At 35.5% G+C, this 27,955-nt stretch overlaps 1 protein-coding gene across 3 annotated transcripts; it reads right to left on the bottom strand.

Moving 5' to 3' along the window:
- Nucleotides 1–693: 693 nt before the first annotated feature.
- LOC140796213 (vacuolar protein sorting-associated protein 35B-like) lies at nt 694–27,472 on the bottom strand. 3 transcript variants are annotated; one of them, XM_073149134.1, is made up of 22 exons: nt 26,845–27,472; nt 26,670–26,766; nt 26,468–26,594; nt 25,513–25,698; nt 23,091–23,178; nt 22,836–22,892; nt 22,662–22,751; nt 22,460–22,582; nt 20,357–20,431; nt 20,216–20,275; nt 16,834–16,950; nt 16,251–16,490; nt 16,110–16,175; nt 15,796–15,885; nt 10,384–10,473; nt 9,415–9,504; nt 2,556–2,624; nt 2,396–2,476; nt 2,129–2,236; nt 1,875–1,978; nt 1,379–1,492; nt 694–1,294 (listed from the first exon to the last, which is right to left on the bottom strand). In XM_073149134.1, the coding sequence occupies exons 1-22, from the start codon at nt 26,944–26,946 to the stop codon at nt 1,081–1,083; spliced, it is 2,388 nt and encodes a 795-aa protein (XP_073005235.1). In that variant the 5' UTR covers nt 26,947–27,472; the 3' UTR covers nt 694–1,080. The 3 variants fall into 3 exon arrangements, with proteins under 3 accessions (XP_073005235.1, XP_073005236.1, XP_073005237.1); XM_073149135.1 differs by lacking the exon at nt 1,875–1,978; XM_073149136.1 differs by lacking the exons at nt 25,513–25,698; nt 26,468–26,594; nt 26,670–26,766; nt 26,845–27,472 and having other exon boundaries at nt 22,836–22,936; nt 23,091–23,179.
- Between the last annotated feature and the right edge of the window lie 483 nt (nt 27,473–27,955).

Raw genomic sequence — 27,955 nt, 5'->3', positions numbered from 1 at the left:
TTACGCACAGTGTAATGTTAAAAATGTCCATGAAAGTTTAAAGCTCAAAAGCTTTCAAGATTCCATACATTCTAAATAAGAACATTTTTGATACACCATGCACATAATAATTCAATTTTTGTTCGTTACAGATGAAGTGCAAAAATAGGTCTTAGATGATAAAATGTAGTTTTAGTTTACCGCGTTAGAAAAGTAAAAGGTTTCCAATTAGTAGTCCAAATCAAATTAACAGTTAGTTTTTTCATCTTGTTTCCATCGTTAATAAATAGCCAAATGACCAACTACTCCTCATCTATAAATCAAACTATATTTCTAAGAGGTAATTAAGTATTTTGACGTCCTAGTTAATAGTTAACTAATAATTATAATTTAGTCTAATGAAAATGTTTTAAGTTTAGAGCACATAAGACAATAGGACGATATGCCACGGATGAGCAATTTCACTGCAAACCTCATCCTCTAAGTTGGGCCTGAGGAGCTTTTTGAGGTAGAGTTTTCCACCGTGAGGAAGAAAGAAACTTCGTGCCCATAAAATGGGGAATCATAAAATTGTGATGCTTTCGTGCCCGCACTTGTTCGTCTAAGAAGAGGAACAAGGCCACCGGCTAATTCCGACTGTAGAATTATCATCATTATTTTTTAACTACTGAGCTAAATCAAAACAAAGAAGCTCCATGAAACTAAGGAGTATCATTGAAGAACAAACAACATTATCTGCTAGTCTTGAAACAAACAATCAGTTACATAATTTTTCCCAAATCGAACACTTTTGATTAATCAGAGAGTACAAAGATATTGAGAAAATTCAAATGGTGCTATCTCACAACTACTTTCAAAACTTTTCTAAATGGAGAGTACTAGGTGATACAATAGTTCACTCCTAGCAATTTACCAGTACACCACAGCAAATAGATAACAAAGATTGACAGGCTTTAGATGGGAACTTTGTAATTTATGCCTCATTTACAAAGGTTCAATCCATATTCATCTCATGGTTGACATGAAATGGACTGGAAACCAGAGTGATCAGACCAGGTCAGCATCAAGACTCCGTGCGAGCTTCAACCCAATTAATAGAAATCAATTAACTTTTATGGACTCATATTTTTCACCCATAGATCCACCCTTTTGCTTCTGAAACTGAATATATCGAAGTGTGCTGGCAAAGAAAGCATCAGCAGATGGATCAGAAGTTGCATTGTCGCTTTGCATCTCAGTCGTGATCAATTCGATCAGACCTTGAATTACAGAGCTTGTGATCTGAGGATTTTCTTTCTCAAAGAAGTATAAGTACCTGCAAAAAATTTAAAAAATTCAGATTATTTCGGATCTCGCTGTACTCTAGGAAAATAGAAGATTATGTTCTACAAATACATACTTGTTCAGTATTTCAATGAAGAGTGCAACGGACCCACTGCTTCCCCTTGTAACATTCGCCATCTGTTGAGCAGCATTTGCAATCCTCAAAGCACGCTTTAAGCAAAGGAGGACCCTGGAACAGGAAGCAGATCACAGCTAGCATGAAGAGAAGTTGAATATTAAGGCTTAAACATTAATAGAAGTTTGGAGAAGGATAAGATGAAATCATTAAATTTTCCAAATATGTCATTCTATTCATTGGCGTAATTTCTAAAGATTGGATGAAGAAACACAGGAAAACTTTACTATAGGGACACAAAAGAACTAACAATAAATGGTTATGGCAAAGGGGCAAGATCCTCGAAGAGTAAATGGTAAGGCTAATTAGAAAGCAGGAAGTCAGTTGAACATAATAAAAGATAGTATGCAGTCAGAATTATGTTAGTGGAAAACACTCTTGCTATGCTGATGCCTGACGAAACGTTGCGAAAAAAATAGCAGATGCACTGCTTCACCTTTCACCATCCTTTATCCCATCCTGATCATCAACCCAGAAGAGATGAGAACATGCATATACAGCTCTACACTGATCAGGCTTCTTTAAAAGTTTTGCTGAGTACTGCACAAGTCAAGGGAAAAAATGTCTATTCATGATCTAAGAGGAGATAGTCCAACAGGGAAAAAAAAAGAATAATCTCAAGAGATTCTCTTCTCAACTGGTGATAATGAAGAGGTTCCAGTGATAAGAAAAGTAAAAGAAGGCGCATACCCCTGTTGCTTTGTGTGTTAGTGTATCTCTATTCTCAACCCCAAATATGTTCATCCGCTGCAAAGTTCCTATTATTAAGTGAATTGCTGTCACCTGTGCTTTTGAATCCTGTTCAGAAGAATATACCCATTGAACACATTAATGAGAACCGAAGAGAATATAGATGTTTACATGACAGAACTCTAGCAATGCAAGGAATGTGACTCATGTTGCCTTGCTCAAAAGGGAAAAGTCAATACTAGAAGGTTTGGAGTCTTGGATACTTACTGAAATCTCCTCTTCATATAAAATGAATGCTTGAGTGAAAAATTCATATGCAACAGGTTCTAGGTCACAATCATTGGCAGCCTGAAACATAAAAGACACACTATGGCAAAAAAGCTGAATGGAGAAATGAAAAGAATAGACATAAACAGAACTGACGCACCTCTGCACATTGCAAGTATAACCTTAGTGCAAGTTCTGGAGAAGGAACAGATGACAATGCCTCAATGGTCTGCAAAATCATTTAGAATTTATAAGTGTATGGAAGGGCAAGATGATATATAAGACAGAAACAAGAAAAAGAATCTTTCGTCAATGTTAATGGGCCGGTGAAATGTGCAAACACATATAAAATATTAATACAAGTATCAAATAGAAAGAGAGAAACACGTATCAAATGATCACCAATGCTGCAATTTGGAAGACAATATTTCCAGGTACTATTTTGGTCGTCCCCTCGAGAACCCCCCTACTTTCCTGAAGTGATCAGCACTGGCACTAGGATTGACTGTATCGTGCAAGATAATTTCTACAGGAGTACATAGAAACATGGACTTAAAAAGGTAATATTTGCTGCCATAGCAGATATATGGTGTGATTATCCTACCGCATGCTAACAGCCTAAACTCTCCCTACCTTTGAATCATTCCTATGGTGTATATCTACCCATCTTTTACCAATCAAGGATTCAAAACAGAAGAGAACCAAAGAACCTACTTCTCTTAACCAGAAATGCAGGAAAAGATCGACCCATTTCATCTTTTCTCATCTTCTATGAGGAAAACATCTTGGATACCAATAAGACTTGTTCTCCCACCACTTCTCTTCCAAATTGAATACATAGCAAAGGAGGATTTTCTGAGTGTGTAGATGTATAGTGTGTGATTTTCCTACAGGAATGGACATTCCTGTGGTGTGTTCTATAAGGGAAGCATCTTGGGCACCAATTCACTTGCCTAGTTTGCTGCTCTCTGATGTTTCTTGCAACCAACCAAACCAGGCTAAGCTAGCAGCACCACACTTTAGACACCAAGACTGGCTTCGCCCATGCCAGCCTTGCTGCAAGCATGGTATGTCCGAAGTTGCCTCTCTTCTGCATTAATGTAGAAGAGAGATGCCTCCCTTTACTGTTGCAGCCACCTTCACTGCTTCCTCTGCCACAGCCATACTTGTTCCACTGGCTCTTTGCCAGCATGCTTATTCCTCAACATAGTTGCCATCCTTTTCTCAGAACCATAACAGGAAAAATAAAGCATATCTCATGATACACCTATAGCAGATCCTGAGAAATAAGTTACAGTATGCTTTCTTCAAAGCAGGCGGTGAGCTACTTCGCAAGATCTGCTCTGAGTGGTAAGCCAAGTTTTGCTTTGAAAATGCAGATTGTTACTTATTTCTCGCGCAGATTATATGATGACCTTTCTTCCTGTGTGATGACCTAGGGCTGCAAATCATACTTAATACCAGATTCAAGGGGTGCCAATGACAGCATTGGTGTCACATGCCAGCACCCAGTCACTACAGCATGTGATGCCGTCACGATAATCCATGCAGCAATAATATAATATTGGGTTCCCCAATTGCTGCCAACTACATAAAATCCAAAGAGAGTAGTGAAATCATCAAATTGGAGTCCAATACACCATGATTCGGATCAACCATTTAGATGTGATACGAAACGGGTCAGATCGGTGATACGAACCGGGTCAGATCGGATCACATCAAGGGAATAATGGGCTCAATGGATCAAGTCTCGTTATCTTATTTATTCTACTTATGTGGTTTAATTAGAGTTTATTTAATTAGCTAAGTTCAGTTTAGTTAACTTCAACATAATTTTAAAAAAATATTCATAAGATATTCATATAACGTCCAAATATTATGAAACTACTTGGATAACGTCATGATCTACAATCTTCGTATTTAAATTATCTTTTAATTTGGACTCTATCTGTGGTAGAAATAAAAAAACATTCTGAAAAAAATAAGAAAGACTTATTTAGTTAAGTCATATTTATCTTCAATATAAATCCTTAAGGCAAATCCTAATTTAAGTCAATTTAGGACTAGCATCTATATATGTGGAGTGCACCCTTAATTTTAAAAAAGCAATCAACTATTAAGTATTTGGCTTAAGCTTGGTTGCCCTTATCTCCCCTCTCATCTTAGCTGACAGCTACAACTTCTTGCACCTCCATCTTCACCAACCTGCGCCACTTCTTCCGTTGGTAAGGTATCTACTAGCTCTTAATCTCTAATCGTGAGCCGCACCACCCTTGTCCCTAAGGGTTGGCCTTCTGTTTCTCTTGGATTGTGCAGAACTTATCATAACCTTCGGCCACTGTTTGGTCGATAACTCAAGATCTAATCGGCGAAACCCTGAAATCTTAAATCCGTTGGAGAACTCTCTTCTAGAGGGACAATATACGTAAATTCCAAGAGGATCCAATGGTTAGATCATCTGAAATCATCCTTGCAAATTACGTGCTTAATTCTATCCAGAACCTAATTCAAATCAGGTCAAGCCAGTTCGAGCACAATTTTCTCATCCAATATGAATCGAATATCCCTACAAGTTTTAGTTTGAACTCTTAAGAAACGTCTGTCTTGACGATGACTTATGTTCCTATTTCTATGCCATTAATTTATTGTTTCACTGATTTTCTAAGGCCAAAGCTTTTTGATTTAGCCACTGAAAGCTATTCGAGGCCCTAAAAGGCCTAAATATCTTTTTTCGGGTGTGTCAAGGCCATGCCACTAGCATAGCAATTATGACCCCCACTACAGACTAGTATTGCCTACACAGTCATAATCTTCCCATCAAATGACTATATTCCCAATTCCAACCTCTTTCCCTAGCATCGCTGCGATAAAATTCCACTAACCAACCCGTCATATCTTCCTTTCCTTCTCTCATGGATTCCATTATCCTACTTTACCTCCAAACATTGTCGTTTCAGGTCATCATCACATGCCAATCCTTGATGCAGCCTCTAGCTCTCCTATTGCGCTCACTAGAACTCTAACAACCCCCCATATCCTCTTCATTCCCCCCTGCACCCCCCATATCCTCTTCATTCCCCCTGCACCTCATCTTTTCGCCACTGCTCTCACTCGGCAACTTTTTTCACCTCCACCCAACCCACTTTTTCCTCCTTGCTATCCCTCCAACTTAGAACATCTTCCTCCCTAAGAACTAGTTTGATTTAACTGGAAGGGCATGACTGCTTTGAGAGGAAATTCTCTTTTCAGTTCCATGAGTCCATTTGTTTCCTACATGGTACATTATTCCAACAAAACACAACATGGTGAGGATTCCTATGAAAGACTTATCCATAGGATCCATTAAGAGTAGCACTTCAATCCAGCATTGCACCCAACACACCCTCTACATAGACAACATGCAATAATAAAAAATAGACTTATTCTGATCTATGCTCAAAATCTGTTATATTCAAGTTATCTTTGGCATTGAAAGTAAATTTGATAATTTTTAATCACCAAAATCCAAAATTAGGCCTTATAGTTTAACTGTGAATGTGTGTTTCTGCATGCAAAAACTGCTTTTAGTATGTATATAAATAAGTATAATGGCATATATAATGATCAACAGAGAGGACCTTCAATCATTTTGATGTGTATATAAGTTTAGTGTGAGTGGATCCGCAATTTGCATGAAGTTTGATATAAATAATTAGCTTTATGAAACATTAGAGGGCAGCACATGGTGTTGCAGTAATGGATTCCCATAGTATCCAATAGGTCATGACTTCAAGAATTGGAACAACCTCTTCAAAATTGAAGTTTAAGTTACATAAATCCCCCCCAGACCACACATAAGCAAGACAGCCTATTTTTGGTTCTTACAGAAACATATGAAACACAGGTATGCATGTGCAGGTAGGGGTGTAAACAAGCCGAGCTTGGAGTTGCTCAGGCTCGGCTCAAAATTAAGCCAAGCTTGAGCCGAATAAATTCGAGCCCGAGCCGGGCTCGAGCTAGAAACGAGCCAAGAAAAGAGGAGGAATAGAGGAAAGAGAGGTTAGCGTCAGCTATTTGCTCTCGTCAGCGTCAGGGAGAAGAGAGGTGGGAGAATGAGGACAAATGAAAGGAGAAGAGAAGAGTAGCAGGAGAATGAGAAGAGATGAGAGAGTAAGAAATTGAGAGAGGGAGAGAGAAAGAGAAGAGTTACTAGGAGAATAGTGATGAGAGGAGGGTCAGGTGGCAGTCGGCGTCGAGAAGAAGGCCGGTGATGATGCTGCCATGGTGGTTTGCATTTTGGATTTTGTGTTGAAGAAGAATGGAACGTGATGGGAAGGAGAATAGTATGGGTTTATCACAAGGGCAAAGAGAAGATATATAAAATAAAATAAAAACATTAGTACTTCATACTTGAGTGGCTGGCAAAATGAGATGGAATGAGAGCTGGGATAGGTCATAGCCTCATTCGGAAAAGAAGAAAGTACTAAAATTGTAAGAACTGAAAAAAAAATTGAGAGAGAAGAGGGCGCACGTGGAGCTCTCCTTCCCTTTCCTTCTCAGTCATGCAACTGGAGTGGCTACGGGATTTCCGACCACTCCGAATCTAAGTCGGATTAAGGATTAGGATTAAAACCTAACCTATAAATAAAAACCATAATCCTATCTTATTCACCCACCCTAGCCTCTTTTCTTTCCTATCTTCTTTCTTTATCGTTGCCCTGGAATCGAACCGTCAAAGTGCCGCCGGAGCAATCGGAGACCACCACGTGACACATCGGTAAGCCCTCTTCCAGCTCTCATAATTAATTTGAGTTTAATAAGTTAGAATAGAAATACCTATTTTTAGTGTGAAGCAAGTCATCGATGAATCGAGCCGGCCAGCGGCTTCGAGTCGCTACCGCTCGTGTGCCAGTGCTTCGTGCCTTTGGCCTCATGTCATGGGTGTGCTTCCCTAGAGCCCTCGTGACTCGGTGAGTGGTAGCAAACGACTCCATGGCCGCCGGGCATGGAGTTGATCGCCATTTGCGGTTTCTCCTCCATCTCGTGAGGACGATGGCGTTGTGAGAACGTCGGGGAGCTTGAGGGTGGCCGCTGAACAGTCGCTGGTGATGACCGCCGACGTCTCTCTCTCTCTCTCTCTCCCTTCGTTTCCCTTCGAGTTGAAGAAGTCTGGCCTTCTTCCTTTAAATTTTGGATTCGGGTCGGGTTGGATCCGAATCCAAGGAACCCAACTCGCTTTCATTAACTTAATTAGATTGGGCTTTTAGCCCAATCCATTTAAGTATATGGTTGGGTGGGCTACAGGCCAACTGCAGCCCAACCCAACCGATTAGACTTGTTTTGGCCCAAATTATTGATTTTGAGTTAAATTGTAGAAAATCTTAATATTTTTTTAATTTAAAATTTTTATTATTATTAAAGGTGGTGACTTTTAGCACGTGAGCTAGAGATTTCAGCTATTTTGCCTAAACTCAGGTAAGTGGGTTCACTCACATAATTATTTATATTATACTTCGTACCTTTGTCAAACCATGTAATATGCTGTATGCAAATTTATTTATTTTATTTTTATGTGCAAATTTTTTTATTACATTTTCTGTGTGCATTCAATCATTATACTCAGTGCATCGTCATACCTTGTGCAAATTACAAATTTTAGTGAGGAAAAAAATAAAACTAATATTTGTAATAACTTAGAGAACAGTCTCAGTATAGATCGCTTGCGGCTTTCCGTAGTGACTCAAGTCTATCTGAAAGTCTAGGGGAAAGTCCTATATCAAATTACTGCGGTGACTTTTTTAGGTGACTCTGACGGGGTTAGGGAACAATCCCAGGATGAATCAGAAATTTTCTAAGATGACTCTAACCTCTTTCAACGATTATGAAAAAGATAAGGTGTGTTGATCACATAGTGACACCTCCTGATAACCTAACTAGATCAACTATGAAGAAAAGTCCCAAGCATCATCTCGAGATCACTTTTAATTGATGTAGATCCACAAGGTATAGACCCATTGAGACAAATAACATTATAAATATTGAAAAAATGATAATATGTTGAAACTGAGCAAGATTACAAGTTATGACTCTATTGTTATCATTGTCATTATTTTTAAGAGCATGCCTATTGAAAATTGTTATTTATATTGTTGAGCTTGAATTTTATTTAACATTATAAAATTTTAGAATTTATTTGGTTTTCGAGTGGATTCCACTCACTAAATTATAGTTGTTGGCTCATGGATTTCTTTTTCTCTTTTTTTTTATTATCTCAGGTAATAATCAGCGTGACAACTAAGCGAGATGCACTGAGACCCTATCTCCACTTAGGACCTCCCTATTTACCTTTCCGCTCTTTTGGTTTTATGTTTTAGGTTAATAGTTATGTTTATTACAATTAGTTTAAATTTAATAAAGCAGATTTTCTTCGTTCATTTATTCTTGCCATTGTACCCTTAGGAAGTATTAGTAAGACTTCATGTATCTCAAGCGTATTGAGGTGCATGGCCGACCATGATTCCAATTTCGGGTCGTGACAAAAATAACTGGGGATAAAAATAAATAGACAAGAATAAACTATTAAAATAAAGCTAACTGAAATGATAGCCATCAAATTAAGATTCAACTACCATAACTTTATATAATATAAATTAATATATATATATATTATTAATTTTGAGCTTTTTAAGCCGAGCTTGAGCAAGCCGGCTTGTGCTCAGGCTCGGCTTGAAATAAATTTCGAGCCAGTAATTTTGTTTTAGGCTCAGCTCATTTATATATGAGCCGAGCCTGAGTTCAACCATAGCCGAGTTCAAGCTGCTTGTTTATTCTTATAGCCCTATGTGTGGGCACACACACACCCTATACAAGAGGTTATTATAAGAAAAACCTCCAATTTAAACCTAAAGAGAGTGCCATAGAGGAAGTCTGTCTTGCTGAGAAATTAATCACAATTTCTAAAAATCAACTATTGTGCATATTAATCAACATTCATCAATCTAAACTTAATCACACATTCAGATAAAATTCAAAAATATAACCTGATGCAATATTTGGAATATTTTCTTAGGTGTTGCAGGAACCTCTTCTCCCACAACATCTCCATCCTGACCTTGTAAACGTCTTACCAACTGCATACCAACACAATTCTTGTAAGTAAGCCTATCACAGTCAAACAAACTTTAAAAAATTGTAATAAAGTTTCCATGTATATTTGTACGTCTTATGAATTAGCGTGATATGCATGATTTGTATGACAAACAGAAAAATGTTCCCTTTTCACACAAACAAAATTTGCTTTAGCTTCCAATAGAGTAAATGGCTGCAATCAAGTCTTTCACAATAGTACTTACTGCTTACAAGAGAAATAATACTACCTAGCAACAAATATGTGATTTAATGTGTAGGTCTATAATAAAATGACATAACAGCATATTTTGAGGCCTACTATACTAGAAAAGAGTCATTGAAAAGCCTCAAATGGAAGTTGACGTTTCTAGTTGTCAACACTACTCAAGTTGAACCCCCATATTGATTTCAGAGGCTGGCATACAAACGCTTGATTCTTTACCTTTAAATTGCAAAGTTCCATTTATGAATCATGAGATGTATATTTATTTATTTCGAATCACCTTGGTGCTTCTTTCCTATTAAGGTAAATATCTTTCACACTACACATTCACATGTTGCTCCTTGAGAGCACAAACTGACAAATGAACAATAAGGCAAATCCATGTACCAATCAACTGGCTTTATAATTTCCAGCAGGTCAATGCCTCACCTGAATGACTTGGTCAATGTTTAAACAGATTCTAAGAGTTGACATCAAGCAATAATCAATCATAAGAATTAGTTCAAGACACCGTATATTCGAAATGAATTTTATAAGAAGAACAATGATGATGAAGATGATTGTGCATATACATAGATAAACAGACTACTGTGATGAACTAATTTCAGGAAAATGAAGCAATGAATTAAAGCATACCAAAAGCAATTCAAAGACAAACCTTAAGAGCAGAGAAAACTAATGAAGGCACAGTGAAAGGTAGACGCTTAAGACCTCCAAGAAGAATATGCTTCCTAACAGAACATATAATCTGCAAAATCAAAATTACAATCATGATCATGTTTGTAGATCTAACTACTATTATTACAGCTAAATGGTAGTTAAGAAGAAACACAAGACCAGTAACAAACATATGATATTTATTTGGATTTTGAAATGTTTGTTTCCTTCTTGTTATGATGCATATTCGTGAATACGGGAAAAAATAAAAGATTAAAAGGAGAGAAAAGAAAAAGGAACATATAGCATGATCTACTAAGCATGGTTTTAAGTTTCGGCCGATCCCAAGTCCTAGCCAAACACAATATTTAAGCCTCTTATCAAAGTATTTACGACTTATAATAGTGATGACAAGTTTGCGATGGATTTCTATTATGAGGCAATAGACATAACAAAATAATCAATTAAAAAAAAATATGAGAAAAAATTATAAAAGTGGTGGAAGATAATTAATTCTAGATAGAACAGACAATTATATAGAGATATACACGCTATTGGTAAGCATACATTTAATTTACTAATTTATATTTATTTATGAATATTTAAAAATTTTAATACTTACAAATTTTAATAGAATATTTTTCTAATCATTATCTACAAATGTCAATAATGATTCTAAAGTCTTGTTGAAAGTTAGAAAGGTAATCAACAAGCTTGAGTCCGACATTTATAAACAAATCATTTGCGATAAAGAAATGAATTATGATTCAATTAAATAATTTAATTATTATTTGTTTCAAGTTTGAACTTTTAATATAATCAGTTTCTTATTAAATGTATGCAATAATATATTTCTAATTTCAGATGGAGAGACATAGATTGAGAGTTGGGTAATTTAGTACTACTAAAATTACTACAGCTATATATCATAACACTCCAATTGAATAGTGATCTACTTATGGATGAGAGGAAGCACCAATAGCAAAAACAAATTTAAGTCAAACTATATCTTCATCATAGTATGAAAGAAAATTAAACTACTTTCTCCTTAATCTACACCAAAACACGCAACCGATTAATAATGGAAAGATTGGAGAAGTTAATTTTTTATTATTATAATATAAGATTAAGCAAGAAATTTAAGAAGACAGAAAATTAACAATTGATTGATTTAAATCGTGTTTTTGATGAAGAAAACCTCTTAACTCCATGGATCAGAGAAGTAGAGGACAAATTATTAAACGATAGAGATAGCTTATAGTTAGATAAGATACTGGGATAGACCATAACGAGAGCAAAGGCTGGTACAAGTCATTCAACAGCAAGAGATAGCACACCTATTAATACCAGTAATAATCCTGATGATACACCTGGTGATGAGATAATCTCATCTACATTCACTGGAAAAAGTCAAGGCATAAATATTGAAGATAGAAACTGATAATTTACATACATATCAGCGACGTCATGAGAATGCTGCTCCCTATGATTATGCATCGAGTATTTATTGTTTAGAGCCATCACAAAATTCATATGTTGATTATTATCTTCAGTATCGTCAGACACAATTCATATGGTGATTATCATCTTTCTCAGACAGAAATCACACAACAAGATCCATAAGATATGACTAACATGATAAAATAACTTTTTGGAGCACTAGGTCTTAGGCATCATTATTTATAAACTTATGGTAATAAAGATGATGAAAACCATAGAAATTTAGAAAAAATAGCTCGGTATTTATCAAAGTTTTAAATTTTGAGTAAGTTAATATATTTTTTAAAATTTTAGGCTTCATATATGAGTAATTTTTATTTTCTTATTTTCTTATCAATTTTTCTAAAATTTTAGAATTTCTTTTATATTTTTAAAAAATGTTTAGAATTTTACATAATTTAAAATTAGTCTCATCCGATATGAATGGTCCATACGGCTGATACGTATTTTTTTTCCGGACAACCGATACTGATTCTGATACTAGGTACCTTGATACTAAGAACGACTGCACCTTAAAGTTTTGATCATAATTTAAGTGAGTAGAGCACTAGGAAGGAAGAATAAGACTTGGATTAAAACAAAATGATATTACTGCCCTAAAACTGATGGTATTAAATAAAGTTGCATGATATAATAGGATTTATACACCAACTCCACGAAGTTGGTACAAGGATCTATTGTTGCATTGTTTTAATTAGATAAATGGTTGCTGAGTGGATACAACTCAACCAAATCCTACAAGAACTGTGGCAGAATAGAGATAGAAAATTAGAACCCTACTCAAGATTTGCCATGTTTGTAACACATAAAAGGTTACATCTGTAAAAGCTTGCTAGCTACATAGTTCAATAGAAGCAGTTGCAAAAGAATAGTTGTTATAACCTATCCATCTACAACATCACTTTTACTTTTGTTTTAAATATTAATTGCATCCAAACTCATGGCAAAGAGAATTACCAAAAATGACGGAATAAAAGAAATTGTGGCAAAAGATGATATCAGCAAACTTTATTACAAAAATGGCAAGAAGAATTTAATTTCATTCAAATCAAAGAAGACTTCTTACGTTTGGAAAGGGGTCAAACAATATTGACATCATGCTAATCAGAACAATAGTACAAGTAGACAATAGGAAAATATATTTTTCAGGAGCGAAATTTGGTTAGGACATGCTTCTCTTGCTTCTATATTTCCAAGAAGTCACAACTTGTGAGTATCGAATTAGTAAATTCGGGAGCCTAAATTCAAGAGGGGGCTCTATAATGATGTCACCTAATAATGACACCAGAAAAGCTAGCAGCATTGTGCAACTGCTAACCTAAGTTGCTATTATCCAAGAGGATGATCAAAAGCGTTTGGCGCAAGGAGCAAGGATGGCCGTGTTAGTTGACATGCCCCCCTGCCAGTGGTGGCACCGCATCTGGCGCGAGGCGAGCCGACTGGCACAAATGCATGCCAGTCCGGAATGGCTACATGTTGGTATCTGTGTCAATGTAGAGCTTTTTTTCTATTTTTATTAATCATCATCAAATGAAGTCTTTAATCCTCCTCATCATTTTATGTTCAACTAGATATTAATTTTAATTCTTGAACTGTTATCAATTAATATTATGTGTTGAATGTTATTATATATTGAATTATTATAAAGTATTCAATCAATAATATTAGTTTTAATAAATATATTTAATTTTTTATGTGTTGAATAATATTTCTATTTTGACTATTGCTTTATCTTTCATAAAGTAAGTCATTTATAAAAAAAATCTAAAGATACAGTATTATAATGTAGGTTTTAATATATATATTTAAACAAAAAAACTAAAAATTGACATACCAAAAATTCAAAAACATCTCTATATCCTACTTTTTTATTAAATTATATATTAAATACATGTCTGTAGCACGCAAAGGTGTGCCGACGATGGCACGACACGGCACGTGCCACTAGCACGGCCATTGTTGATTTAAGGATCCAATTGAGGAAATATATTTCCTACAAAATCCAGATATAAGTTTATCAACAATAAAGGCATTATGGATCCATTTGCAAAAAGTGTTTGGAAAAGTACAACTGATGTTAAAAGATTAAAAAGTTTGCTGGTTAAATGAAGGATTAACAACAGATTACTGACTGAAAGGAGGAAGATAGGATCAAATTAACATGTCTTTTGTGTTCCAAGAAAGAGGATAGTGCTAATCATCAATCCTTGCACTTCTGTTTCTCTAAACAAATATCAAAAAGTACTAAACATTGTCAAAATACAGGAACACCCGAGCACAATATCTTCAATTTTGTCGATATGGAAAAAAAGAAGAGTCAACAATTGAAAATTTGTCTCATTTGAGCCCACCTTTTCTGATCATTTAGACAATCTGGTTAAAAGGAATAGTAAATTTTCTCTAATGAGCATATGGCAGAAGACCTTCTTCAATCAATACAAAGAACAGTTGCAGATTATATCTATTCAGAAAGGCTAAAATCCCTGGGTTGCTATAGCATCCTAAGTTATGCTGATTTCTAAATGCAAAAGGTTGACAAGATTACTATTGAATGAAAATGAAGAATAAATTTCCTACTGTTGATTTACTGATGATGCTTTTAGTATTCTTTCTATTATTTCGACTTTTGAGATAATTTGTATTTCCTTTTTTCCTTGTATTTTCTCTTTTATCGATTTTGCTGCAAGGTATCACTTGTACATTTCACCTTTATCAACATCCTTGATTTTGACTCAATCACTTTCTCTACAAGGACAAGGAAAGAGAAACAGCAGAGTAATATCTCTCACTGCCAAACTTGGTAAAATTTTTTTAAAAAATGTCTTTTATCTAGCAAAACATCAAAATATATTGCTGTACTCTCATTACATTTCAACAATACAGAATATGGAGCAAGTTATAAATTATGTTGAGGTACTAGTGAAATTGTGTATCACCACTCCCATACCACTTCATCTCTATCAACATCCTTTATTTTGACTGGATGACTTTCTCAATAAGAAAAAGATAAAGAAAGAGAAACAGTAGAGCAATGTCTCTATCAGCAGAAGACAAAAAATCAGTAGGTCTTAAAAGAAGGGTCTTTTATCTAGGAAAACATCAAAAAAAAATTTACTCTCATTATATTTCAGCATTCACAACTCCTAGACAGCAACACGGAGTATGGAGCAAGTTCTAAATGTTTGTGTTAAGGTACTAGTGAAATTGTGTAATACACTCTTATTATTGTTAAGTATTTCTGGTCTCGATAGTCTTAATTGATCAATAGATAAAAATGTAAACCTAGTCAATGAATAGATATAGCAACAAACCATTCCTCCTCTAGAAATGCATTCAAAATGTTAATATGCATTTATTCCTAACCATTAAAAAAAAATATCTCAATCCATTTTGCCAACAGTTTTTTGCCAGATGACCATCCAACAACCATATGTTGACTTGGAAAAGAACATAAAGAGAAAGGAATTGATCAAGAATGCTGCTGCTAAGTTGTATACTGACCAACTTCTGATTCAAAGTCCCTAGTAAGAATCTGTCATTTTAGTAATCCCATTGTATATATTTTAATGTCTCTTTCTGTGGAAATGGAATCTTAATAATTACTTCTCATTTCTTGAAAACTTTGTCATACAAAACACTGAATAACTGCTTAAGATAACGCTAGAAACGTGTGCCACACGCTGAGATAGCATCTCACAAGATGGTCACTTACATGTGCCTATATGGAACACCAGAACAATTCTTTGGCAGTTTCCAACTTTCAATTCTTGAACTTTGGCATCAGTAATAACACAGAGGTGTAAAGAAAAAATAAACAAGTGAACTTAGTTTTTAGGAACATTAGTTAACTCCAATATCACATGATATTCGCAACTCACAAGAAGGCAATAGTAATCTTAGCAACATCAGTTACCTTCATCATTTCGTCAGGGTCATCATTGTGCAGCATGTGAATGAGGCGTGCGACAGAGTTCTGCTCCTCCTTGAAATCCTCTTCATCAAGCTACCAGAAAAAAATAGTTAGTACTGATTAGTAAGGTAACATTCAACTTCATATATAAAGTTCCCAAAGATCAATAAAGAAGGCAAGTTTTCGCATGGAACAAATGCTTTTGATGCAGATATAATTCTAACTCTTTCAAGTCAAGTAGGAAAGACTCTCAGATGAACACATCAAAATGATCATATTGCAGCCTACTGTCCAGCAAAATGGTACTCAATGCTCACCTCATCATCTCGAGCCCCATCAATATCCTTTATCAACCCCTTTATTAATTCAAATAGAGCCTCAACCTAGAATAGAATCACATTCTGTGAGACAAGAGACTCATTTCTATGCAAACTAAAGTTGTTGGGACAATAATGTACATTATCAGAAGTTGATATGAAGGTAGTGTTCTTCATGATGCTTTGAATAATAACCACAGCCATCACTTTGTTTGTGCTGTTGTCCAGGTGATCCATAATTCGTGGATAGTTTGAAAGTTTTAGTGCAGTGACTATATCATTATACTTTTCCAATGGAGCACTCAGAAGTGCGACAATTTGCTTTGTGGCTTTGCCATCTTCAAGCTTTGCTTTACCCGAAAGTTTCTTGACACATGCTCCCTGTAGAACATTAGTGTGATAAATGGGTTAGAGCTTCTTAAGAATAAGACAAAATATAGGCACAAGAAAGAATGCACAAGCAGCAAACTGTACTAAATTCCAAAATGATAACGAGCTTGTCTACTGGTCAAAGATTGAAAAACAACAATCTAATTACTTTTTATATTGGATATGTATGAATAACTAAATTTCCAAGAAATCATATCCTTTTAACTTGAAAACCAGAATCCTGCATGTGCAGGTCATCTATAAGCATGAAAAGTGACTCAAATATAGTAAAATACTACTAGCAGCATGCCAGCATATCAAAAATCAGGGTATAGCTTGAAGCAAAATGGCATACCAGTACTTGATCCACATAATCAAGCCGATCAGGGTGTACACGGAGAGTAAATGTTAGAAGGGAAACATATAAAGTTATCACTCCAACAACTGGCATGTCAACCTGTGCTTCTATCACCTGTTAAAAGCAAACATAGACAATCTCAAATGAAGGTTAATATGTAGAAAAGTGATTATATGGAAAAAGACAATGACCATTCAACACGAATTGCCACTACAGTGCATCCAATTAGCTTTTTGGTGATGTACAGAATGGTACATATATCTAGTAAAACCACCATCAGCATGGCAATGACTTGTGTGCCAGTGACATGCCTTTAATATATTTTTAATAAAAAATTTAGGATATATAAAGATGTTTTTGGAACTTCATCACATTATTCTTTGATTTTTTTGTTTATAAGTATTAAAACCTACATTACACTCATTTATCTTTAGATTATTTTTGTAAATGACATGCTTTAGTAAAAAGATAGCAATAGTCAAATATAAATATTATTCAACATATAATATGATTAAGTACATTCATTTAAAACTAATACTAATAATTAAACACTTTGTAATATGATTTTATTTAATAATATAATTGAACACAATATTAAATTGACAATAGTTCAATAATTAAAACTAATATATAGTTGAATATAAAATGACAGGGAAGATCAAAAGCTTTATTTGTTGGCATAAAAATAACATAAGAATGTTGTATTAAATACTGTCAATAATCTTCAATTATATTAATGGTGATGATTTCATTTGCCGGCACAAAATCGAACTAAAGTAGATTGATGATGATCAATGGAAATAGGAAAAAGCTTTTAAAAAAATGGACTTCACATCGACATAGCTCGGCATAGGGGTATGCCACTGGACACCCTCTACCAAGTGTCGTGTCACTATCAACATGGCCATCATTGAGTAAAACACACCATAAAGTGCATATACTATGACAATCCCATGTCATTTTAGCAAATTGAAATCATATCATTCAATACCATTCAAAGACTATCAGTATAATAATACTATCAGAATCAAACAAGACATAGAACTAGAAAACCTTGATCACACATTCACACAATGAGTAATTAACATCATGGACAACCAATCATTCCTCCACCTGTCAACTTCACATATATATTACATGGACACAAATAACAATGTACATAACCCCTGCCCCACCCTCTATTTTTTTTTACAAGACCACATATTTGAAGAGACACTAGGCATTAGAAAATAGTACATTCACTGAGGGAAATAGGAAAGTGAGACGAACAATACCACCCACTACAATCATATGAGACTCGGACGCCGAGGCCTTGTTTGGTTTGAGACTAAGCTCCGAACTTGATTAATTAGTCTCATTTCTTAGTCTTAATTTTTTTAATAGTAAACTTCGTTAGATATAAAAAAGATAAAAAAAAATGTTTTGTTACTGAACTAGGTTAGGGTCCCGAAACTCAAAGCAAACAAGGCCTGAGGTTTCTAGATTTAAAGGAGAAAAAAAAATATGGGACATTGCATTAGGACGCAACTACTAAAGGAGCATAATGACATGCATGTCAAATAAAAGACGATTGACAGATAAACAAACATTGCAGGTTGTGCAGATCAAAACGATAAACTTGTATGTCAGACAAAGACAAAAAGGTCTTGAAAGAGAGGCCAAATGCACTTATGAAGCCAAGGACCTAAAAAAGACTAGTTTATCAGAATGTAAGTGCAACTTAAAGGTCCAAAGGAGCTCAGAAATTCCAATGTAAGTCAAACACACATTAGACTAAGTATATCACAGAATAATGTGACGACAGAATCCCAAGACTGCTCTTATTCAAGGATAAAAAACATGGCAATAGCCAAACAAGTTTTTATGTCCCAAATAATTAACTTGTCTACTTACTCTAGTGGAATCTAAATATGTTTAACTCCTCTACTCATCTTTTCCATCATTCAAATCTATTCAGAGAGAAAAACTCTAAGGGAAAGATTTTTCCTTTCAGAGCGTACTGACCATGCCGATGTTGGGACCAGACAATCTTGCATTCCCAACCAACAGTTCTAAAGCATCTTCTCTATCAATGAACATCAAAGGCGTCAAGTGTCCATGAGTTAAAGGTTGTTTCACCCAAGGATGGCCATACAGTTTGTGCCATCCGGCACGGATTGAGTATAGGTTGGCACACTAGAAATGGGTCTCTTCGGCAACCACTTTACCAAATCAAAAAATCTCAAGTGAGAGAAGAAGAGAGAAGAAATAGAGGAGATTAATAAGAAATTTAAGGTTTCTTCTTCAAATTACATCAAAAGGTTTTTTTTTTCTTCTTTCACTCAAGTATTCCTTTTGCTTGACACTTTAACAACTAATTTCGGGTGTACAAGTGATAAATCTAGCTTGATTTGGCTAGATCTATCATTTGCAAGTGTCTTTTTACATAGATCTAAAAATACTCTTTAAAATATAGGAATCAAAAGAAAATTTAAAATTTTGATTTCCCTCAAATTTTGCCCCAAATATCAAAAAATATGACAATTACAAAGTCCAAAGATATATGAAGAATATATGAGGTGTTACAACAAGCATTACTATCAATGAATAAATTTTAAGAATTTTTGAGAGCATTTGATACAACATTATCATTTTATTCTTATGCTCACAAATGAGATCTTTGATCTTCTCTATCATTCTACTTTCAACTAGGTTTCTATTTTTAATTATTGAATTATTATCAATTAATGAACGTGTTCAATCATATTATGTTTTGAATCATATTTTTATTTGACGATAAAATAGGTCATTTATAACATCATCTAAAGATAAAAGACTCTAATATAGGTTTTACTATATATATCCAAATCAAAATCATGTATAAAAACCATAAAAAGTATATTAAAAGTGTGCCAGTGCATATCAATTTGGCATGCCCTATCCCAGCAGGATATCGGCAAGGCACATGCTACTGGCATGGCAATCCTTATTTTCACCCCCTTGCCAAACTTGGTTTGCGAGTGAAGTGACAACAATCACCTCAATAAGTTTGTCCATTTGCCATTGGCTTTGTACGGTTGGTGATACGTAATGGTGTTACAGTAATTTGGCAGCTAATATGCTATGTTTGATCACTTTACAGTTGATTAGTTTGTTTTACTATTCATTTCCCTCTTTAGTCTTTACAGATGATCAATAGTCAATACTTTTAGTTCATGCTAATGAAGGTGAGATGGAGTCAAGGTATCACCTCTGGAAATCACTTTACGAGGTGGTGGTGATGGTGGTGGTGTCTGGTTGTACTCATATACATAGACACAGGGAACATGACTCAAGAGCTATATACTGCAGGCAGAAATACAAACTCTAGAAAAGGTCCAGGGAAACAAAATAAAAGTACCTTTCCAATGGCACTGCTTAATTTTCCAAATGCTTCAACTTGCAAGAATTCTGGCAGTATCTGCAGTATTCATATATGAGAAAATTATCTCAAGTCGTCGATACGAGGGTGTAAAATACACACGTCTGTACACATACTCACTTCTGTACTTAGAGCCGCATAATTTGACAATCTATCCATAAGTTGAGACAAGACTGTTTTGATATCAACAGTTGGCTGCAGATGAAAACAAAATCTAAATATCAGCGGACAACAAGAAACAACTTTCTTCACAAACAAGCTCCAAGAGAAATAAGGACCAATCACTATAGAATAACCAAAAAAGTAAGCACAAGAAGGCTGAAGCTGCTGAAAAATTAATTTTCTAAATTTCATGCAATGCTTCCAATAAAAAGAAATGAAACACAATTAATAAGTGTTCCTTAAGACCCAAATTGTCTACTATTAGAAATTCAAAACATTTTTCCTAGAACTAGCTGCAACAAGATGTGCAGCAACCAATCATACTACATGAAATAGATTTCAGTGAAATGTGTCAGAATAACAAAAGGTCATTGCAACACTGTCTATATTGACCAACAAATCACCAAGTATGGTATTTACTTTCGGCTATAAAGTGACTAAACATGGATATGGATATTTCCTTAGCTGATCTATAAATAGACCAACTATAAGGTTGACTCAATTTCAACACCTAAATACAAGGGTCATTGAAACCCATAAACCATACCAAGTATAGTGCCGCGGGTGGCAAATGGTCACCCCACATATTTTTCCGCAGATCTTCCATATAAGAAACAAAGTATACCGTTTTTGTCAATTCATTGTTACCTTGGAAACAAAGGAAACATTCATGTCACAATTCTTACTGAACAGGAAAGAAAGGAAACCTTCTGCCGAGAGACTGTCATCTAATTGATATGCATAGGCTTGAAGCATAGAGGTACTTTCCCACAGTGATTCCTAGGATTATACTAGTAGAGTTTACTACATACTTGACCTACCATTGATAATCTTGACCGGCGAAAATTACACTGGTTTTCATGCCTACACTAAACAGTGTCATTTTCAAACTCCAATTTAATACCTATCTGCATCTCATGCTAGATTTGTGATGTTGACTCAACTTTCAAGTGAATCTCAATTTTTGGAATCATCCAAACCTTGAGCTGATGCTTGTAGTATCTCAGAGTTTGAATTTGCTTAAACCCTAATGCAAAAGAGGCAATTAACAATCTTACAGTGTGTCAGTGCTCACATACAAATGAAAGCTGCAAAAGGATATTGCAGATACAATCATATACATCTTGTTTTTCCAACTAACAGATTTTATGTTCACAATAAGAATTCAGACTTAGTTGCATCATAACTCTAAACACACCAACAGCTTTAGGTTAACCAGCTGTGGGAACCAATAAGATTTCGCATCGATATATTATTCCAGAAGATCAAAATAAGGTTTATGTCTTCTCTGAGATAGTTTCATCATCATAAACTAAAAAGCAAATTACTGCATTTTGTTTTCACAACAAATAGATTGAATAATATTCAAATTAGTTTCCTGCCCTCATAAATCCATCCTAACTAAATTATACATAATGAAAGGAAGATAAAAGGAAAAGATGGAGTACTTCATCTTATTCATTATCATTGATAATCACCAAAAAGTTCATCAGGTACATTGCTCATCAACTATGCCCAAGTACTACAGTATCAGCTCTGAAAATAAAATAAAACTACCAAATTAGACCTAGAGTCTTAAATAAAACAAACGCCATATTATGGTCAATTATTAGAAAACCAGCCACTTTACTGCACATAGGTAATATAAACCTCATGCCTTACAAAATCTTTCGCTTTTTATTTTCATTACTATTTCTCAGGTTGCTAGGTTTTCGATCAGAATATCCTAGTATTTTTTAAACATGTTACAGGAAATACTAGCAATAATAAGTCAACATCACATATCCAAAATTTCCACAATATCAAAGATGAAGATGATGTCCTTTGTCCCAAAGATCCTCAAATTGTCACATAGTGTTAGTTGGTAATTTGGTATAACCAATGAACATTGTAAACCAAGAATGCTCAAACAGACCTCATCCTCAAATTGTCACATAGTGTTGGCTGGTAATTTGGTGAACATTGTAAACCAAGAATGCTCAAAGAGACCTCCTATAGATAGCAAAGAAACAAATAACTTTGAACAAAGGCAGGAAGAAAACCAGGCACAAAGTTACCTACCTGAAGTTGGGGAAATGCACTTAGTAATGTTTCAAGAGTCTGCAAATGATATTCATCTGGAAAAACTTGGATTATGCAATCCATCAAGTAATACTGGGCCAGGTCATCTTTACAATTGACAACCTGTCAAGTCAACTATCAAATTGTCATTATAATGTGTGACAATGTCAACAAAATTGCCAACAAATAATGAAATTATAACCTGTTCCAACACCCTAGGAAGAACAGTTTCTTTGTACATGTCAAGGTCCACACCCTCTATCTGACTTAGAACATGAAGATTCTTTCCAACCTAATGAGAAAATGAAGCAAGGGAGAATACATAAAGGAAGAAATGATATACTAATATTATTTTTACTAGGATTATTGATCTTACAAGATCACGAAGTTCGCTCCTTTCCTTTTCCCGCTTTTCTTTTTCCCGCATAGGTCCCTGCAGACCAGAAAGCCCGATTCCTAGTCTCAACTCAGGATCACCTAACAGTATAAATAATTAACAATCACTACAGTACCTGCATAACCACAACTATTGTCATGGTATAGAAACATGCTTGAGTTTATGACATGCATGTGCTGGAGTACTATACATGTAAACTCAAAAGCATGTGATATATCTGACACTAAGACAAACCTGATGTTGCATTCGGACCCAGAGTTTATTCATCTCTATGAAGTTTTGCAGAACAAACTCAACAGCATCATTAACAGTGTCAGCATCCCTGCATGATGAAAATGCAAGATATGAAACAAAACTCAGGAAACAAGAATTTCAGAAGAACATTTCGTTATGATTTTGCTAAGCTCTCCCAAATTTAATACTAAAGTTTATGCACATCATGTAACAAGCTTCATTTATATATAACATATATGTACATATAAATATTATGAAGGTGAAACCAGCCAAGAAAATACAAAACAAAAGCGGCCATGGGTGGTGGGCAGTCAACCCATTGCCTAGCACCAAGGCAAAAGACAGGTGACAAGAAAATCTAACATTTTTAATATAACAATAATAATAATAAAATAAACATATATAATACACATATACTATATAATATACATTATACACTCATATGTAAGTTGTAACCAATATAGTATATACAAAAATTTAATAGTAAATTCATGTGTAAGAATGGGGGAATTGAAAATATTTGGGGGCTTCTTCGTAAATTCATGCGTAAGAATAGGGGAATGGAAAAAAAAAGTACAATGACAAGTCTAGAACAGCTTGCATGAACCTGGATGGTCTTTCAATTATTTTACCTAAACTCAGATAATCAGGTTCACTCACATATTTATTCGTATTATATTTTGTACTTTTTGTCAGACCACGTATTTGTGTGCAAATTTAATTATTATATTACTGTGCGCAAAATATATGATTCAATGTATTGCTATACTTCGTGCAAATAGAAATTATTAATAAACAAAAATATTAGTGAAAAAAAATGACTGACATTTGGTATGACTTAGAAAACAGTCCCGGTATAAGTCGCTTGTGACATTCAATTATGACTCAAGTCTACTTGGAGGTCCAGAGAAAAGTCCTATTTTAGATCGCCGAAGTGACTTTCTTAGGTGACTATGGCGGAGTTAGGTAACAGTCTCAAGTTAGATCGAAAGTCTTTCTAAGGTGACTCTAATCTCTCTTTAACGATTAATGAAAGAGATAGGATAAATTTATCATATAGTGATACTTCTTAATGACCCTAACTGGATTAGCTATGAGAAAAGTATCCGAGTGTCATCTCGAAGTGACTTCTAGTTGATGTGGATCCTTAGGGTATAGATCCAATTGAGACAAATAACATTATTATTATTGAGAAAAATTTAGTATGTTGGAACTAAGTATGTTTTTGAGATATGACTCTCTGTTATTATTATTGTCATTATTATTGTTATTTTAAGAACATGCTTAGCAAAACTGTCATTTTATATTGCTAGATTTGGATTTTATTTGAAATTATAAATTTCAAATTTATTTGGCTTTTAAGTGAATTCCACTCACTAAGCTATAGTTGTTGATTCATGGAATTTTTTCTTCTAATATTTCAAAAAATGGTTAGCGTGGCGATTAAGCGAGATGCACTGGGACCCCACCTTCACTTAGGATCTACCATTTTTACCTTTTAGTTATTTTAGTTTTTATGTAATAGACTATATGTTAATTCAATTTGCTTAGAGACACATTACTGATAGCATTGGTTATTTTTATTATTATTAAATTAAATTATCAAAGTCAAATTTTCTTATTAATTCTTGTTACTGTGTACTTAAAAAGTATTAGTAAGGCTTTGTGTATCTCAAGCATATTGAGGTACATGGCCGGTCATGATTCTGATTTTGGGTCATGACACGTTTTCCCTTCTATCTTCCCGCAATCCCATCTCAATACAAACCCCATTTTAGTCATGTCATCTTTTTGATCAAGTGATAAGCACACTACTGTAGGTGGTAACCAGTTAGGGTTCTCTCCATTCTTCTTCCTCCTCTCATTTCTCCCCTAAAACTCCACCACGCTCTCCTCGTCCATGCTGCCGATCTCGTTTCCGCTGCCGCTGGTTTTGATTTGTGAGAAAGACGAGTAATAGGATAAATGAGTGCTTTCTGACCTATATGATGTGTTCGTAGAGGGATATTGTTACTCATAAACCCATCAGGTTTGATCTCCTATTCCTCTCCCTCCACCCCGTCGTCCTCATCTCATCCTCTTTTAGGATTTGCCGATTTGCTATTGAGCAAGAGAGAATGAGAGAGAGTAGTTGTGCTAATTTTTTTTATATATAGGTTAGTTATTAAACCCAATCTGCTTAAAAAATCTGACCCGCTTCACTTTGACCCGCATCAACATAAGGCGGGCCAAAGCTCTGGCCTGCCTTTCGCCAATGTCAATCTGCTTAGTGGGGTGGTCGGTGCGCCGCCCCACTGTGGTGGCCACATCCGCCATTAAAAACACTAATACAAATAGACAAATTTTTTGGATGATGATATCTTAATAATTATATGTATTAAATGCTTGAACTTCAAAGCATATATAGATAATATCAACTTACCCTTCATACTCAGAACCAATATCTGGCAACTTATCCCTGCTAATTTGAGAGAGATAACTTCTTAAGAAAAGCCCACGTAGAGGATGTTGAATGGCACGGCACATTTCTACAAGGTCCTTAAGAACATCCTTGGCAGGAGCCTCTTTTGATTTTATGTATACAGATCCTACTGTGCAGAGGAGATACCTGAAAAATAAACATATTAAACTTCACACATAAGAATTTTAAGCAGGAAAACTACATACATAACAAGTTAACAAACATCTTGCTCTATCAATATATGTGTACTTTCGTAAATGAGTGCAAATTTATATAGATATATACCTGTATTCAAGTATATTTAAATCTGATGTGATGCATGCATAAACATGAAAAGATAGAACATCACATATACAAACTAGAACAAAAAGGACCAGATATATATGGCTATGTTACATCTTACAAGGCAAAAGTGACAACTGTAAGGAACGGGGTGAGACCTATGAAAACCTAGGCTTACGCATCATTCATTTTTTTATTAAACTAGATGAATTACCAATATTAGATGGTTAAAACTTAAAATCCTCCATAACCAGATATTTCCCTGAAATGCTCTAATCTGCTACAACGGAAAGATCTCTAGAGATAATTCTTTGATAAACAATAACACCTCACAAGCTTGATAATGTTCAAAGTTCAAGCCTGCTACCTCTAAACTGAAATCATTCTTGAGTATAAAAAGGGATTCGAGCATGCAATGCTCCTGCCAATGCAAGGTCTTGAAAGGGCAAACACCAGATTTCATGGTGATGCAGGAATAGCTTACTCTTACTTTATTTGGTCAATAGTAGAACTAATCAATGAGTTAGACTAAATAAGCAGGTTACCCAAACTCCACGTCAAATAAAATAAGATGTTATAACAGCCATTAGGTTAGGAATTGGATCAAAAATCACAGAATTTTCATAGGGCTTACAGCCTGGGCAAGACATTGCCGGCGTGCTGCACGAGCTCGTACAGATCAATGATCGAACAGTTGCCACGCTTGCTCTCCTCCCTGAAGAACATCTCCAGCTTCCTCAACTCATCAAACGCCCGCATGTCTACCACCATCACTCAAGTCAACACCCATAAATAACCCCATCAAAACAAACAGCCTAAACACAAAGATCACGTACACAATTCGTAGTACTTGTGGGGCGAGAGCCGCGAGGTCCGCAGTTCCGACAGCATCTGTGCCGAGAACTTGAGCGCGTCCTTCAAATTGTTCGTATCCTACCAAGATCGAGAAGAAGGGTGAAGAGATCGAGATAAAACAAAGGAGAAGATTAGGGTTAAGGTAAGGGTTTATACGAGGGCGCGGTGCATGTAGAAGGCATTGTGCTGGAGGCCGGCGATGCCCTCGGCGAGGTACTTCTCCTCGTCCTCGGCGCCCGCGTCCGGTGGCAACGTCATCGATCGAGATGGTGAATGAATTGGAGATGGAGAGCTTCCGATTCTTCTTGGAATTGCGAATTTTTTTCTTGGCCTTTGGGTATAATTTAAGGCGGGGTAGGGTTTGATGCTTGATGCGGAGATGCCGATCTAGAGAGAGAGGAGGGGACGAGAGAGAAAGAGCTGATTGACGAGCTGGTAAATGAACGGTAGTGGATCGCTTGTAGAGGTAGATGCAGGAATTTGCTACGTAGGGACGATGCAACGTGGTCAAGAACTCAGAGATGTTGAGCAATTTTCTGAAAATAAATCTATCTTAATATGATTAGAGGAATAAGCGACTTCCAACACTGAGGACTTAACACCAAGCTTTGTCTTTTTTCTCTCTTTTTTTTTTTTGATTGAAAGGAGCAGAAGTTTAGCTGGTGCTTACATCAATCCAAGTCACTCTTTTAACTATCAAATACAATAATGTCAAAGAAACTCCTTAGGCTAGGCGTCCAAAGAGCCTCACCTTCCTCCTGTCCGCAACTCTATTGCCTCCTCCATATGTGTGAGTAAACACGATATTTATGAACGATGCTAGAAGTGCAAGGCAGTTCACCAAGCCTCAAAGGCTTTGCTGCCTTGGAATATTTTGACCACGGTCTGAGCATCTGTCTCTACTATAATCTTACAGGTTTCCCTTACGCCTTCAAATGTGCTATCTGTATAGCTTTGTCCTCACAAAATTCAGCAAAGATTTCAAAAATAGACTCAAATCCTGCTAATTTAATCTTACCCTTTAGAATGGTCTCCCAACTGACAAGGTGAAAGTCGCGCCGCTCTGCGCTCTTTTCCCATAGGAAAGACCTGGCAATCCTAGAGATCTCTTCTAGGATAGATTTTGGCAGCCACATCGAGCCCATATGGGATGGTCGCCAAGGTTGCTTGCACAAGAGTTATCTTCCCAGCTAAAGATAAGACATTCCTCTTCCAGTTAGATTGTTTCTGACACACTCGTTCCACCAAGTTTTGATGGATAAGCATC

The sequence above is a fragment of the Typha latifolia genome, chromosome 10 (assembly GCF_019914945.1).
Source record: "Typha latifolia isolate L0001 chromosome 10, TyphaL0001v2, whole genome shotgun sequence".
In the NCBI taxonomy this organism is placed as follows: Eukaryota; Viridiplantae; Streptophyta; class Magnoliopsida; order Poales; family Typhaceae; genus Typha; species Typha latifolia.
Note: the sequence above shows the minus strand (reverse complement) of the source record. Positions and strands in the feature narration are given on the sequence as shown.